General features: G+C 36.2%; 1 protein-coding gene across 1 annotated transcript in view; it reads left to right on the top strand.

Moving 5' to 3' along the window:
• The first annotated feature begins 945 nt into the window (after positions 1 to 945).
• Positions 946 to 15,429, top strand: part of LOC128092112 (uncharacterized) — a 392,342-nt gene continuing 377,858 nt past the window's right edge. The window contains exon 1 of the mRNA XM_052705647.1: positions 946 to 1,226. Coding sequence (XP_052561607.1) covers positions 1,036 to 1,226 — 191 coding nt within the window. The 5' untranslated portion in view covers positions 946 to 1,035. The remainder of the gene's footprint in view (positions 1,227 to 15,429) is intronic.

Raw genomic sequence — 15,429 nt, 5'->3', positions numbered from 1 at the left:
AACCTGAGAAAAGTTTAATCACTCTCTTAAATAAATAAATAAATATTCTGTGGCATTTTCATCTTATTTTTATGATGAAACACACATCTCCCTGGCCTTAAATGCTGTGAGAGTCAGAGAATCATAGAATCACAGAATCACAGAATGACCTGGGTTGAAAAGAACCACAATGATCATCTAGTTTCAATCCCCCTGCTATGTGCAGGGTCACCAACCACCAGACCGGGCTGCCCAGAGCCACATCCAGCCTGGCCTTGAATTGCCACCAGGGATGGGGCATCCACAACCTCCTTGGGCAACTTGTTCCAGTGCATCTGAGTGAAAAAACTTCCTCCTAATATCTAACCTAAACCTACTCCGTCTCAGTTCAAAACCATTCCCTCTTGTCCTATCAACCCACATAAACAGTCGCATCTCCTCCTTTTTATAAACTCCTTTCCTTTCCAATATAGGAAGACCACAGTGAGGACTCCCTGGAGCCCTTCTCTTTTCCAAGCTAAACAAGCCCAGTTCCCTCTACCTTTCCTCATAGGAGAGATGCTCCAGCCCTCTGATCATCTTAGTGGCCCTCCTCTGGACCTACTCCAAGAGCTCCACATCCTTCCCGCACTGGGGCCTTAGGCCTGGATGCAGTAAAAACAAACAAAAAAAAAGTTTTAGTGTCCCCTAATTCCTCCATTGCAATAGAAAACCCTCAATAGATGAAAGAAACATAAGGAAGCTGTGAGAAGAAAACTGATCTGCAGCTAACATGTAGAACACAAGAGACAACAGAATACATAACAAGTCAGTGGAACCTAGAACATTGATTTCAGCAAGGCATTTGATACTGTCCCCCACGACATCCTTATAATAAAGCTGAGGAAGTGTGGGATAGATTAGTGGACAGTGAGGTGGCTGACTGACAGAGCACAGAGGGTCATTGTTGGTGGTGCAGAGTCCGGTTGGAGACCTGTAAGCAGCAGTGTTCCTCAGGGGTCAGTGCTGGGTCCGGTCGTGTTCAACATCTTCATCAATGACCTTGATGAGGGGATAATGGCCACCCTCAGCAAGTTTGCTGATGATACGAAGTTGGGAGGATTGGCTGACACGCCTGAAGGCTGTGCTGCCATTCAGCAAGACCTGGATAGGCTGGAGAGCTGGGCAGAAAAAAAACGGATGAGGTTTAACAAAAGCAAGTGTAGAGTCTTGCATCTGGGGAGGAATAATTCCATGCACCAGTACAGGTTGGGGGATGACCTGCTGGAGGGGAGCTCTGCGGAAAGGGACCTGGGTGTCCTGGTGGATGACAGGTTGGCCATGAGCCAGCAGTGTGCCCTTGTGGCCAAAAAGGCCAATGGCATCCTGGGATGCATTAAAAAGAGCGTGTCCAGCAGGTCGAAGGAGGTGATCCTCCCCCTCTACTCTGCCCTGGTAAGACCTCACCTGGAGTACTGCGTCCAGTTCTGGGCTCCCCAGTACAAAAAAGACAAGGATCTCTCGGAAAGAGTCCAGCGGAGGGCCACAAAGATGGTGAAGGGCCTGGAGCATCTCTCCTATGAGGAAAGGCTGAGTGATCTGGGTCTGTTCAGCCTTGAGAAAAGAAGACTGAGAGGGGACCTGATCCAGGTCTATAAATATCTAAGGTATGGGGGGCAGAATGGCGAGGCCAGACTCTTTTCAGTGGTGAGTGGAGACAGGACAAGGGGAAACGGCCGGAAACTGCAGCATAGGAAGTTCTGCACAAATGTGCACAAGAACTTCTTTACAGTGAGGTGACGGAGCACTGGAACAGGCTGCCCAGGGAGGTGGTGGAGTCTCCTTCTCTGGAGATGTTCAAGACTTGCCTGGATGCCTACCTGTGCGACCTGGTGTAGGGAACCTGCTTTGGCAGGGGGCTTGGACTCGATGATCTCTGGAGGTCCCCTCCAACCCCTACAATTCTGTGATTCTGTGATTCTGTGATTAGTGTAAAAATAAAGAGAAACCATTTCACATTCCAAGCACTGAGGCTCAAAATGAAACATTTTTCAAAGATAGAAGAAGTGCATTTCCCTACAGGCACATTTGATTTTATTGACTAGCATCTATGCAGGAAAAATAAGGTGCAAATGACAGGGTAACTGTAAAGTAAGTCGAGAACCCAGCTGGAGCACATGAAAATCATGACAGAAAATCTCAAAAGAACTTGACAGCACACGAGCACAATTAACTACCATTAATCTCAATGCAATAGGCACTTCATTTGAGGAGTGAAATAAACATGTGCTGCAGAGAATTATGTGCTATATGCTTATTCATATGTATCTCTATGCTTACCACAAAATCCTTTCAAGTAAAACTGTGTGAACAGTGTGTTTGTATTTCTATTCAGTTGAGAAGACAACAATAAAAATTCAGCTTAATATTTGGCTTTGGTTTCAAGTTATTTCAGCTGTCTTATAATCCCCTAGAGGAAAAAAATTGTGCAGCAATATTTGAAATGAATAAGTTTGTTTGAAATAAAGAGCCAGAATGCTTTCTTCCAAATAAATAATAAATAAATAAATAAGACACCAATATAAAATAAAATAAAAAGTGGAAATGAGAAAGACTGTCAGGAAAGAAAAAAATCTCCAAAGGGAAAAGATGCAAGTCTAACTTTGAACTTAGGCACTTCCCACATTGTAATCAAGTGACTTGCCAGCCAACCACACATGTATACCAGAGAAACAAGTGAGAATGAGACTGTGGGGAGTGTGATAACAGTTCTGCACTCATAGCGCTTTCATCTTGTAGTACATATATTTGTGCAGTTGATACGTTTACCAGTAGCCTTTTTTCATGTTGCTGATGATTGTTTGCTCAGTAGCTTGCAAACAGTGCTTTGCTGTTAAAAAAGAAATAGTGTTTTTGTTTATATAGAAATAGTAACTAACTGGATTAATGACATATATGAGTAGATCTTGTACACACAGAATACAAATAGATGGTCTGTGAGGGTTTCACTTGCGTACTCCCTCATGACTCATTGGTAGACAAATTACTTCTAGGTTTTAGGTCAAAAAGGAAATACACAATTCCTTCCTTCTTCCACTGAAATTGTTTTAGAAGGCTATTTTTCTTATTTCAGATTTCAAGAGGCATTGAATGTCATACAAAAAATAGGATGTTGTAAAGTATTTCCTGGTATTATTTCAAACTGATTCATACTGCAGTGCCTGCTTGTCTAGAGCCATTGTTAAATATTTCAGTAAGTTTCATGTATTTATTTGCATTTGCTTTCCTTCAAGCTTTACAGCTTGAATGATGCCAGTAATAGAGGGGAAGCATGTTTGTCTTCCCTAACTGTCACTGATGACACAGATAAGTAAAATGGATGTGGGTGTTTCTGTTTTGTTTCTTACTAATGAGGCTTTTCAAGTATTTCAGTAATGAAGAATTTGACATTCAAAGTGTTTGCAGCTATTGCCCTCATCAGGGTATGCCATGAAGAAAGAAGCCCAAAGTTTTTCACTGAAAAACGGAATTAATCTAGGAAAGACAACAGCTATGAGAAAAAAAGAAAAAAAAAATCAAAAATAACAACAAAAAAAAACAATCATAATCCATCAGGTTTGGTGAAGCAAAAACTATCTGGAGGGTCACTTTGACATGAAAATAACATATTGCTACTGATGCAGCTAGTGAGTATATCAACAGAGGAATGACAGCAGAGCCCACAGGCCTTCCCAGAGCTGAGATAGGAGAAGAAAGAGGCAAGAACCAGTATTTAACAGGAAATTACTGTTTTCAACTGTGCACTTGAGCCAATGCAAACTATTCTGTTCCCCTGTGTATTATTAGACTGTTTTGATTTGATCAATTAATCAAAGTTTAGACTCTTTGGCAGTAGACAAAACCAGTAAAAGGAATATATTGATTATGGCATCAGATATGTTTGATTCAATCTTGTCTATGTACAATAAAATGTATATAACACTTTTTTCCCTGAACACAGCAAGAATCAAATGAAGCAGCTTCCTTGCTGACTGCTTCAAGCTCTTGTTAGGTAACGCTCAGCTTCAAAAACCTTTCAGCTTTTCCTCTATTTCATATTACTCAGCTAACTGAAAGCAGGTCCATTTCTTCTTTGTTGTAGCTTCTTTCTTTCTCAGAAGCTTTTGCTTTTCTGTCAGAAGATTCAGAACCTTAAAAACAGAGTATCCAAAAGAATCTCTCCACTCTGACGTTTATTTCAAATGTGTTATAGGTGACAGCTATTGTTTCAGCTGTCTAGTTCCATTTAGAAGTTTCATCAGTTTCTCACCTAAATCACAATATGAAGCAATGCTGTTTGCATTTGTTAATGAAACTAGAAGGCATAACCAGCTGTATTGCTTCATGAGCAGTTACCATGCAGTAGGAATCCTGATAGAAATTATCTGACCCCATGAGAAGAGGACTGTTAAAAATACAAATTTAAATAATAGATCAAAAGATCATCTTTTCTAGAACTGGAAAGAGGTCTGGTATATGGAGACAACGAAAGGTGCTGTCAGAAAAAACATTGCCTGGGCATCCAACCTTCTAGCTGTATTACTGACTAAAAAAGGTAGGAAAATCTCTCCTAAGATGTGGACTTACAGCCCTTTTCTCTGAAAAGAAAAAGATTTGCAAGGAAAGCTAATTTAAAGAGTAATAATAGCTAATAAAAATTTTATCTTTTAATTCCCCTTATATTTTTCCTCCATTCTTAAATGACCTTTAGTACAAACACTGTCAAGATGTAGAAGTTACTCCTTTCCAAATGAAGACAAAATCAAAACAAATAAAATCTAATCCAAGTATTTATTCAAAATGTGTATGTTTTATTAAAACAACAACAACAACAACACACACCTAAATAATAATTAAAACAAAGAGCTGTATTTTTCTTCTTACTTCATCACAATATAACAGAGATATCCCTCACCTCACTTCACTGACTAGGAGATACAGTTGCTTCCTTAAAAATTAGGCCAATGGAAAGCGCAGTGAAACTTGGCAGAAGCAGCTTTCCCTATGGCAGAGACTGAGCTTGCATCAGCAACACTGATGGAAATTAATATTAAATAAGAAAGTAGATAACAAGGTGAGATTCATGTCACTTGCTTTTAGATAACCAAAATGTTGACACCTACTATTTTATAATTTACCACAGTCACTTTTTACAGCCAATGGAGAGGAAATGGCATTTTAAAGATATTTCATCTGACCTATTTGAAATGTTTACATTGGGATGAGATAAATTGTACTGTCAGTCTGTTACTTTCTCTAGAGGGAGCGGTAGAAGTTCAGTTATAGACAGACACATAGCAGGTATCTCCAATTGGTCATAAAAATCCCAGTCATAAAAGAAACAGGACCAAAGGGAAAGGTGGGAGAAGACATCAGAACACAAGGGTACCCAATATATAATGCATCTCAAAATTCAATAGCTAAGAAAGCACAAATGTAAAAAAGATAAAAGCAAAAGAGTATTTCAAAAAGTATTCTAGTATTTTATTTCCTCATCATATAATGCAATGGAGAAAGTGGTGGGTCTTTCCACTGAAAGAGATATGAAAAAGCCATCTAGCCCACCACCCTAACACAGCAAGTTTGTTCTGTCATTTGTTACTGCTCTGGTAGGTCTCAAAACATATGAATCCAAGGAAAATTATTCTTTCCCTAAGAAAGAAAGGAAGAAACAGGTTTTGTACAAAGCATCCTGAGATCTTTTTTTTTTTTTTTTTTTTTCCTGCAATTAACTGTGAATATTTTATTCTATTTTGGATCCATTTTCTCCTCTTGCCTGCTAAATAATTCGTTCTATTTTTACATATGTTAAACTATTCATAAGTATTAATCTTGAAGAAAAGGAAAAGGGTTAAAGTCCATTGTGCTACAAGTATAGCTAAACTTAACAAGAGGGTCAAAGAGCAATTAACAGATTTGTAGGTGAAATTATCTCCTGACACTAAATTACAATAACTGTCAGGATTTTTTTTAATTTTCAAAATACCATGGCATATAATTTCAACTGTGTGAAACTTTTCCTTTTTGTCAGAATGAGATAGAATTTAAGCTATTGAGAGTGAAAATGTACCTTTAAAACAAAGACCTGTGCAGAAAATTTTCACTTCATCTGTGGAGGAGAGAGTACATTTTTCTTGCAGTTATAGGAAGAGACATTCACAAGAAAACACTCTTTTATAGATTTGTTTCTGTTACACTCGTTTCACTTTACAAACTAACAGAACTGTGTAGCATTTTGTAAACAGTTGAACAGAATAGTTTCTTAGCGCTATTTCTTAAAACTTTGGGGGATTTTTAACAGCAGAGAAAGTTGATGGTAAGATAATTAATAGAGAGAGGAACTGAGTATGATAGGAAAGTTTAAGAGTCTTTTATCTTGATACACTTCAGTATTTCAGTAATTCCTAAATGCTTTCGTTCTATAACAGAGTTTAAGTATTCAGTTATACCATGTTGCAATTCAGGTAATCCTTCAGCAAATGAATCTGTAGGATTGATGCTCATATGGAGTTTAATTCGTTAGAGACAATCTTGAAAATTCATAAACTCACTTTGCATCTTTACGTACCCATAGATTAAAGAAGTATAATTTATAATAAACATCTGCTTTATAATACCAATGTGACAGAAGGAATTAGGCAAGGAAAATTGACTGTGGGTATGAAAGACACCAAACACAAACATGCACATATATAATTAAACCTTTAAAATATAGCTGAGTGATTTTCTTATGCCAGTCCAAGGGTTGTTAACACACATGTCAACATCAGATTTAATAATGCTGTTGCATTAATTGTAACTATGGTGCCTTATACTAACACCTGTGAAGGCATTTCTGGTGCAGAACATCTTTGTCATGAGTGAGCCAGATAACATAAATTATAAGTGAAATTATAAGTGAACCAGCCTTTTACCTCAGGAGACCTGAATTCAAATACTGCTTTTAGTCTCAAATGAGTTGTTTGTCACATCCCACTGAACCTACAAATATGGCACAGTTCTGCATGGCTGGACGTCTGGACTCAGGAGACATGAATGAGTAGAATATCAGGCGGTATCACTAATCAAGATTATGGTGTACTGGCAGAGACAAGTAGGGAACCGCATGTGTAGCAATTGCCAGCTCTGTCCCTCACAAGCCAGAACAATTGATGTCTTAAATTCTGCGAGCAGAAAGTTTGTTAACAAATTCTGGAGTGATGAATAATCATCTGTTGCTAATGTAAGCTTATGCAGATCAATCTCATACAATTTTCTACAATATTCTCCCATCAAAAGCAATAATGTCCCTAAGAATGCCAGCCAGTTCTACTTGACGTCTAAAACTACCTAACATCATATTTTGAAGCTAGAAAGTAAAGATCTGTGAAGAATGAGATCTGAATAAGTTTGAATTTTCTATAGATCTGTGTTCACACAAAATACAATTTCAAGAAAAAAGAAGAAAAAATCCCAATAGTAAGTGAAATGCAGTAATCTGCCTGAGTTAAGTCAGTTTACAGATTATATTTTTAAACCAATATCATCTATAAATATTGGTTTCCAGAAATTCTATACACTAAAATTAATACACCTATTTTTCATGGTAGGTTACACAACATACATAAAAACTGGTTGTGTTGGATCTGTGCAAAAACACAACACATTTTCATTAATACAAACATACAGAACCAGCAAAAGGTGAGTACAGACATCTTCATGTATGCAATTAATCATGGGAAAAAGCTCCCATCTTTTGTTAGTGGGCAGAAGGAAGGGAGAAGAGAAAGGTGCTAGCAGTTATAACCATGTAACTGTTAGTAGAGGTTATGGAGAAGTCACATTTCAACTAGAAGTTCTTCTTGTTGAACATTCTCCTTTTTATACACCTAATTCCCTGATGAGCTGTAAAGAGTATTTTGCCACAGTATGCATCACAGTGTCTAAATTTTAGTTCATTAGGACTGCTTAGGTTGAATATGGAGATACGAAGCTCCAACTTACAAGTTCAAACATTTTTGTTTTGAAATAAAACATGGAAAACACTGGCTAGCACAGAGACAAGTTGTTAGTATGCAAAGAACTAGATTAGCTTTCAATGTTCCAAAGCCTTACTTTCAAAGAAAGTAAGAAGGAAACAGCATACATGCAGTATATATAAGGCCATATGTGGAAGACTGACAAAGCAGAGAATGAATCTTACAGTATAAGTCTTGAGTACTTTTTTAACGAACTTTTAACAAATGCCTTCCCATTTTTACTAGCAAGGTCCACTGTGAGTTTGTGAAAAGGAAGAAAGAGTCATTTTACCTAAAGAAAATACTTAGCAAGTATTTTTTGTTATGAGGTTTTAAGACAGAAATAATGTGTTCCTATGTGAAAAACTGGAGAAAAAAAAATTTTATTAAAATTTTATAATAGTTATTAATAATAAACATGAGACATAAAAATAAATTGAGGCCAAATGCTATGCTTACATATGTTTATAATAGGAAGGTATCGTATAGAGAAAAAATATGTAATTCATGTTCTTGTGCCTAAATCTTGTGGCTGATGTAGTCTTCTAGAGCAGTACAGAAAAATAAGTGTTTGGATACACTGATTTTATTATGGGATAAGAAATAAAAAATGAATTCATAATGTTAGTCTGTAAATAAGTATAGAAGCCTAAGGAACATGAGTCACTTCATTCAGACTGTTTTCTGACATTTATCTTTAGACAGCGTAGGCATCAGAAAGCTGTAGATGCACGTTAGTCTGTTTCTTTTTCTACTAAATAAGGGGAAGTGAGTATTTTTTTTCTCTCAAAAAGGAAATGAAAACAGACAGAGATTTCTTTACTGTAATCTTGCTTATTTTTACATTCTTGTCTGCATGAGAAAGTTAGGAATAAATAAATAAAAAATACAATAAACACTTCCTTTCATCTTTTGTTGGTGTTATTTTCAACCAAAACTTTTCTCAAATTCTCAGGATTCGTTCAAATGCATCTGATCCTTACTTTCAGCTTTGCCTATCTTTTTGTCTGGACTACTTTCACACCGTGCATCTCTCTTTCAGAGATGCACATATCTTCAAAAACTGAGGCCAGCAAAAGTCTTTCATCTATATGGGCATACGCTCATACTTACTCTCAGTGTTTTGGACAGTAACAAATAGCTGAATTTGCAATGGAAGATGATATTGTTTCAACTATCTATTTTAATAAAGAATTATGATAATTATTATCACTATTTATTATAAGTATTCTAAATGGTCTGAAAGTGAACTTTATCTGGTAAGTAAAAGAAGAAACTTTGTGTGTACTCAGATTTAAAAGCAGTTTAATACAACCAGTGCAAGTTATTTACACAGTACTGCACTGATTGAAGGTAGAAGAGATCAGAAGTTTGAGATTGAGATTACCCTTCAAGAAAAAAAAAAAAGAAAGAAAGAAAACCTGTTCCAAATAGATAAAGATCAATCAAGAATAAACTACATACTCTGAGATAATAAAATGACTAGATTGACCACCTAGTGAGTATATTTACTGGATGTTGAGGGGTCATAGATTTATATAATCATAGATTTGTAGACTGGTGTGGTTTAGAAGCAACCTTAAAGATTTCTAGTTACAACTCTGCTGCCATGGACAGAAACACCTTCCACTACACCAAGTTGCTCAAAGCCCTATCCAACCTGAACAATTCCAGGGATGGAGCATCCACAGTTCCTCTGGCAATCTGTTCCAGTGCCTCACCACCCTCATGGTGAAGAATTGCTTCCTTATATCTAATCTAAATCTGCTCTTTTTTAAATTTCAAATCATTATCCTTTTTTTCTGTAACTACACTCACTGATAAAGTCTCTCCTCATTTTTCCCATAGGCCCTCTGTAAATATTGAAAGGCTGCAATAATGTTTTCCTGGAACCTACTCTTCTCCAGGATAAAAATCCCTAACTCTCAGCTAATCGTTATAAGAGAGGTGATTCAGCCTTCTGGTAACCTTTATGAACCTACTTTGGAATTACTCTAACAGATGCATGTTTCTCTTATCCCAGGAGCCCCAGAGCTAAATGCAGTACTCCAGGTGGTGTTTCACAAGAGCTTAGTAGGAGACACTCACCTCCCTTGGCTTGCTGATCACATTGTTTTTGATCAGGCCAGGGTACGATTGTCTCTCCGAACTGCAAGCTCACATTGATGGCTCACTGTTGTCACCAGTACCACCAGGTTCTTTTCCACAGGTCTGCTCTTGATCCACTCATTGTCCAGCCTGTATTCATGTTTAGGACTGCCCCAACCCAGGTGCAGGACTTTACACTTGGCCTTGTTGAATCCTGTTTTCTCATGGGTCCACCACTCAAGTCTGTCAAGGTCCCTCTAGATTTCATCCCTTCCCTTCAGCATGTCAGCTGCAACTCTGTGATCCACAAACTTGCCAAGAGTGCACTCAGTCTCACTGTCTGTGCCATAGACAAGGATGTTAAATTGCAATACCAGTACTGACCCCTGAGGCACACCACTCACCACTGGTCTCCACTTGGGCATCAAGCCACAGACTACAAGTCTTTAAGAGTAACCACACAGCCACTGAGTGATCCATACATCAAATTAATGTATCTCCAATTTGGAGATAAGGATGTACTGCAGGGCAGTGTCAAATATTTTGCACAAGTCCAGGTAAATCATAAGCCTTGATCTGAATATAGAGAAAAATAACTGACCGAGTCTTTTAAAAAGGTAAAAAGAAAATAGGAAGAGAAATAATGAAGAATTTAGCAAATCCAAGTATGAATTTTTACCATAAATATAAAAAGATTTCTGGGTTTCCTTTTACTAAGAAGCCTACCTTTACTCTGTCATTTGATTCGAATTGCATAGAATTTTCTATGACTGACAAGTTTGATGTTCTGATGTCCCGGGAAAAAAAAAAAAAAAAAAAAAAAAAAAAAAAAAAAAAAAAAAAAAAAAAAAGCCAAATAATTTTATTCGTACTTCTGAAAAGATTTGGAAAAGTAATAAAAAACAACTACAGAGTAACTGATTTCAAATTAAACAATCAAACATACATTTCTGGGACTAATGAACCTGAAAAACATGATATGCCAGAAAAGACTGTAATTTTGCTTTTGATGTGGTTAAGACTGTTGTAATCATGCTAACCCAAAGAGACAAGGAAGAGATACAAGGAATCCTTGGAGTGGTAAAGCATGAAAGAACATTTATAATGAGTACAAGAGTGCTACTGTGGAAAGAAAGCCAAAGACATTTATTTGCAAATCTTCGTAAATACTTTGGAAGACCTTATGAAAAGATTCCCTTGTACAAAGGTGCTTTGGCAGAAAAATGGAAATAAAGTTATGCATCCAGATAAACATCTAGTATCGTAAGAGCAGTCTGGACAAAATCGGCTAATGAGTCATAAGTGTTAATGAAACCTACATGTCATTACACTCAAACACGGGAGACTGTATCCTAACTAAATGGGGATAGTATGGCTCATCTCTTTAATTGCAGGAAGCCAGGATTAGCTGAAAACAAACTGTTTGTTTTGACATGTTTTTTTGAAACTTAGGCATGTGAAACAAGCAGGCAGGATCTCCCTCTGGAGGCATTCACAGGCATCCATGGCTTTTTATTGACTACAGGAAAGTGAAGCATGCCTTTTTAGAAAACTGCTTCATTAGCAAATAAAATGTAGTTGCCAGTTAGGTAACTAAAGTGGAACAAGTAGGTCCCATTCTCCAAATAGTATTTATTTATTTATTTATTTATTTGTTTGTTTGTTTGTTTGTTTATTTATTTATTTATTTATTTATTTATTTATTTATTTATTTGATTACAGAAGCAAACACAAATCTAAGAAAGGATTAAGGGTTGCAAATACTCTTTCTGAAACATTTGGCAGAGAGGTGGAGTAGACTCACGTACAAGATATTGGTGCATCAAAACGAAATCTTAAAATGTCAGTTTAGAAATGTATGGAGGCCAGGTTTCTCATAACATTTCTCAGATGAGGAAGTTGGAGAAAATGATCACCAGTCTGAAGACATGAGTGGTTATCCCTAATCACTAGCCTTATCTGAAGACAGCTCTCTCACAAAATTCTCTTTTTAGACATGGATAAAATATGTAAAATGTTGAAAAATATACAGGAAGACCATTTAGGACTACAAAAACTTAAGACAATGTTTGGAGATAATATTTGAGAGATAGGTACCAGTGTTTACTTCATACAGCAAAAACAAAAGCCAAGTTAGAAAAAGAACTCATGTTTGCAACTCAGGAGGAACAGCACATGGAGCACAGATCAGGCACAGATTTGTTTATGTTAACTGAAGAAATGTATTGCTCCTGCACTCTTAGTGCAAATCTGAGACAGATTTGCAAATGGGTATTACAGCTGACTAGATGGTTGTGTATATTGTACCGATTCCTGCCAAGCACGCTGTACTTCACACAGTAATATCTGCATATGGACATAGGGTTTTGGCTGCAAATACAAAAAAAACTTGCTGAGAAATTTGATGTAGTCATGTACATGCAATATAGAATCTTTTAGGTCTGGAAAAGTTGAAACGAATTTTTTATTGTTTTTCCTTTTTAAAGTTATGGAAGTCTCTTTTCCCTGTTTGAAAATGTCTGAAAATACTGCTTATTCTGAGATAGCTTGTAGAATCAATCTCAGGCTTATGGTACAGTTAAATTTTAGTAAATCATCAATGAAGCATGACACCATTGCATCTTGACAATTTGTTTTTATGCAAATGTACTGTGGAAAAAAAAAAAAAAAAGAAAGAAAGAAACTAAAACCACCTTTCATGCTAGAAAATTGCAGTTTTAAAAAAAGAAGGCAAGTTCAAATAAACAAGAGATGATGAGCAGCCAACAATTAATGCACAAGTTAAAGGCTCTCACACATAAATCTTTCGCACATAAATATTTTTCCAAGAAATCTTCTTTATCAGCCTGGACCTTTTCAACTTTCCCAAAAAGAAACAAATAATGAAGACTAAGTCTTCTATTTTGTCCCAGATGCTTTCAGCAAGGGAACGGCTTCATCAGAATAAGGCAAATAAGGCATTGCACTATCTAAATGAGCTATTTTTTACCAACAGCAATTTAATATCTCTGGAGAAACCTGTGAGTGCAAATTATAGCTAAGCAAATCTTTTGAGGCAAAAAAAAAAAAAAGAAAAACCAACCAACCAAAAAAAGCATTAGACTAAAACCTAAGTTTTGAGATAACTTAAGCTACACATTAATATTGCTCAAGTGAATATGCTGGATTTAGAAAGAAGAAAGACACTCTAATGTATTTTTCTTTTTTAAAATGAGAAAATATGCAAAAAAATGTTAAGTAGATTCTATAATATCTAAATTTCTGGAGAAGGAAAAGAACCTAAATTTTCAGGACACAACTTATTTTTACTTTTGAGGAGACATTTGTAGATCATTTCACTCAAAATATAAGCCCAAACATTTCCCTTTAAATGTTATTTAATGCGGTAAGAAAAAAAAGAAAATCATTCCAGAGTTGTTTATACTGATCCTTCTTTTATTTATGTGAGAAAGGTGTAAGCAGTCTTTATACTTTTCAGATTCTCATATAAAATAATGTGCTAGTTTGAGCTGAAATACTACAGACATAGTTATAACTAAAACGTGACTGAAGCAAATCTCTGCTGACCAACTTGTTTTAGGATAACCTCTACAGATGTCATAAATACCTCACAGTAGCACTGCGGTGGATAATGTTTTCAGTTATTCCAATATTTCACCACAAATATGAGCAAAAATATTAGCAGAATATCAACTGTTTTATCATAGAAGGGAAATTTAGAAACCACTCATCAGTGCACTAATGAAAAAAGTTCCTTCTAAATAACCTTCAAGTACACTAACATAGGCAGGATACTTTTGTAGAGAATTTTTCACCCCAAATTCCATACCTATATAAACATACAGACAAAAATGATAACCTAATACAGTATGTGTGCATGTGAGTAGAAATATGTATTAGATAATTACATAAAAATGTATGTACTAACTGCAGGACCGCTGGTGGGACTGTATGCATTACGTAAGTTATTGTCACACCATATGCTGAGTATTTTAGAAGTAACATCACAGAAAATTCTTTTAATATAACATATCTTTCTTCACAGAATTTATTTCCACATAAGAATGTAACAACTTTTTTTTTTAATAGTGCCAATAGAATGTAGCCTGGCTTTATCTGGAGCTCGGCATAAAAGTATAAATCAATAGATCCCTGCTAGTCTCATCAAAAGTCTATCTTTCAAAAATACCAAGAAAACTAAGGTCTCCATGCAAAGAAACAGTATTTGCAGCTGTCCTTCAGCGCTACAGATACTCATTCCCCAAGGCCCTATCAGATTTTAAACAAAAAGAGAGACAGACTAGTAACAAAATGATCACAAAATTAAATTCTTTCCACATAAACAATAATGTCAAAAGCTTACTGTTGTTGTTGCTGTTAAAGACTGTGTTTAAAGACTGTTTATACTTTAATAATGAATTCTGCAGTTAATGCAGCAAGATCTTATTCAGTTTCTCACTGGAGGTTGCTGGCTCTGTCTGTGACAGGAGGGTTGGAACTTGATGATCCTTGGGTCCCTTCCAACCCAAGGCATTCTATGGCTCTATGATTCTATGATTCTATTATTCTATGATTCTATGATTCTATGACTGAGCAAAAATGAAGCCTTTAGAAAAGCCTGCTTTCATTTACCCGATGAACTTTGATTTCTGATGTTGCCAAATTATAAACAATGTATTTAACAGTTTTGGAGTAGAGAGGGTAATATTCCAGTAGTGGGTATCTGCATACTTTCATACTGTAAATCTACACTCCATAAAGTGTATATAGAGTGTATATTTGTGGGAATCCCAAAATACCAATTAACCCAACACATAACAAAAATGCATAGGTAGTATATTTTCCTAAAGCACTAAGCACCTTCCAACAAAATCAGTATGAAAATGCCTATTAGCCTAATGGAGTAGTCAATGAGGAACCAAGAAATTTCAGGCATGTCTCCAACAAGCAATAGAGTGTGGTACAAAATCCTTGGAACAGTCTCATCACTATTATCCCCTTAACTGAGAGAAGCTTTCAGCATACTTTTAAGGTAACCAGCTCTGCTAAAAGGCTAGGATCACAAGCTCAGCCAAAGATGTCAAAAGAACTGTTTCTGGCAACTGAGTTTACTCTTTTGCACAATTCCACTCTGCAGGATATGACACACCAACCTGATGGACTCTCAACATGGAGTGTCTCCAATATAAATATGTGTAAAATATTTGCTACTTAAATACATGAATCTATAAGAAGTTTTGTACATCATGCAATAATTTCCTTGTGATTATTCCATGAGACTATCATATACCTGAATCTTAACTATTTTTCTTGTAGTCTAAGCATTTCACAATCTGTGTCTTTAAAT

This window comes from Tympanuchus pallidicinctus, unplaced genomic scaffold (assembly GCF_026119805.1).
Source record: "Tympanuchus pallidicinctus isolate F22 unplaced genomic scaffold, pur_lepc_1.0 scaffold6, whole genome shotgun sequence".
NCBI classification, from domain to species: Eukaryota; Metazoa; Chordata; class Aves; order Galliformes; family Phasianidae; genus Tympanuchus; species Tympanuchus pallidicinctus.
Note: the sequence above shows the minus strand (reverse complement) of the source record. Positions and strands in the feature narration are given on the sequence as shown.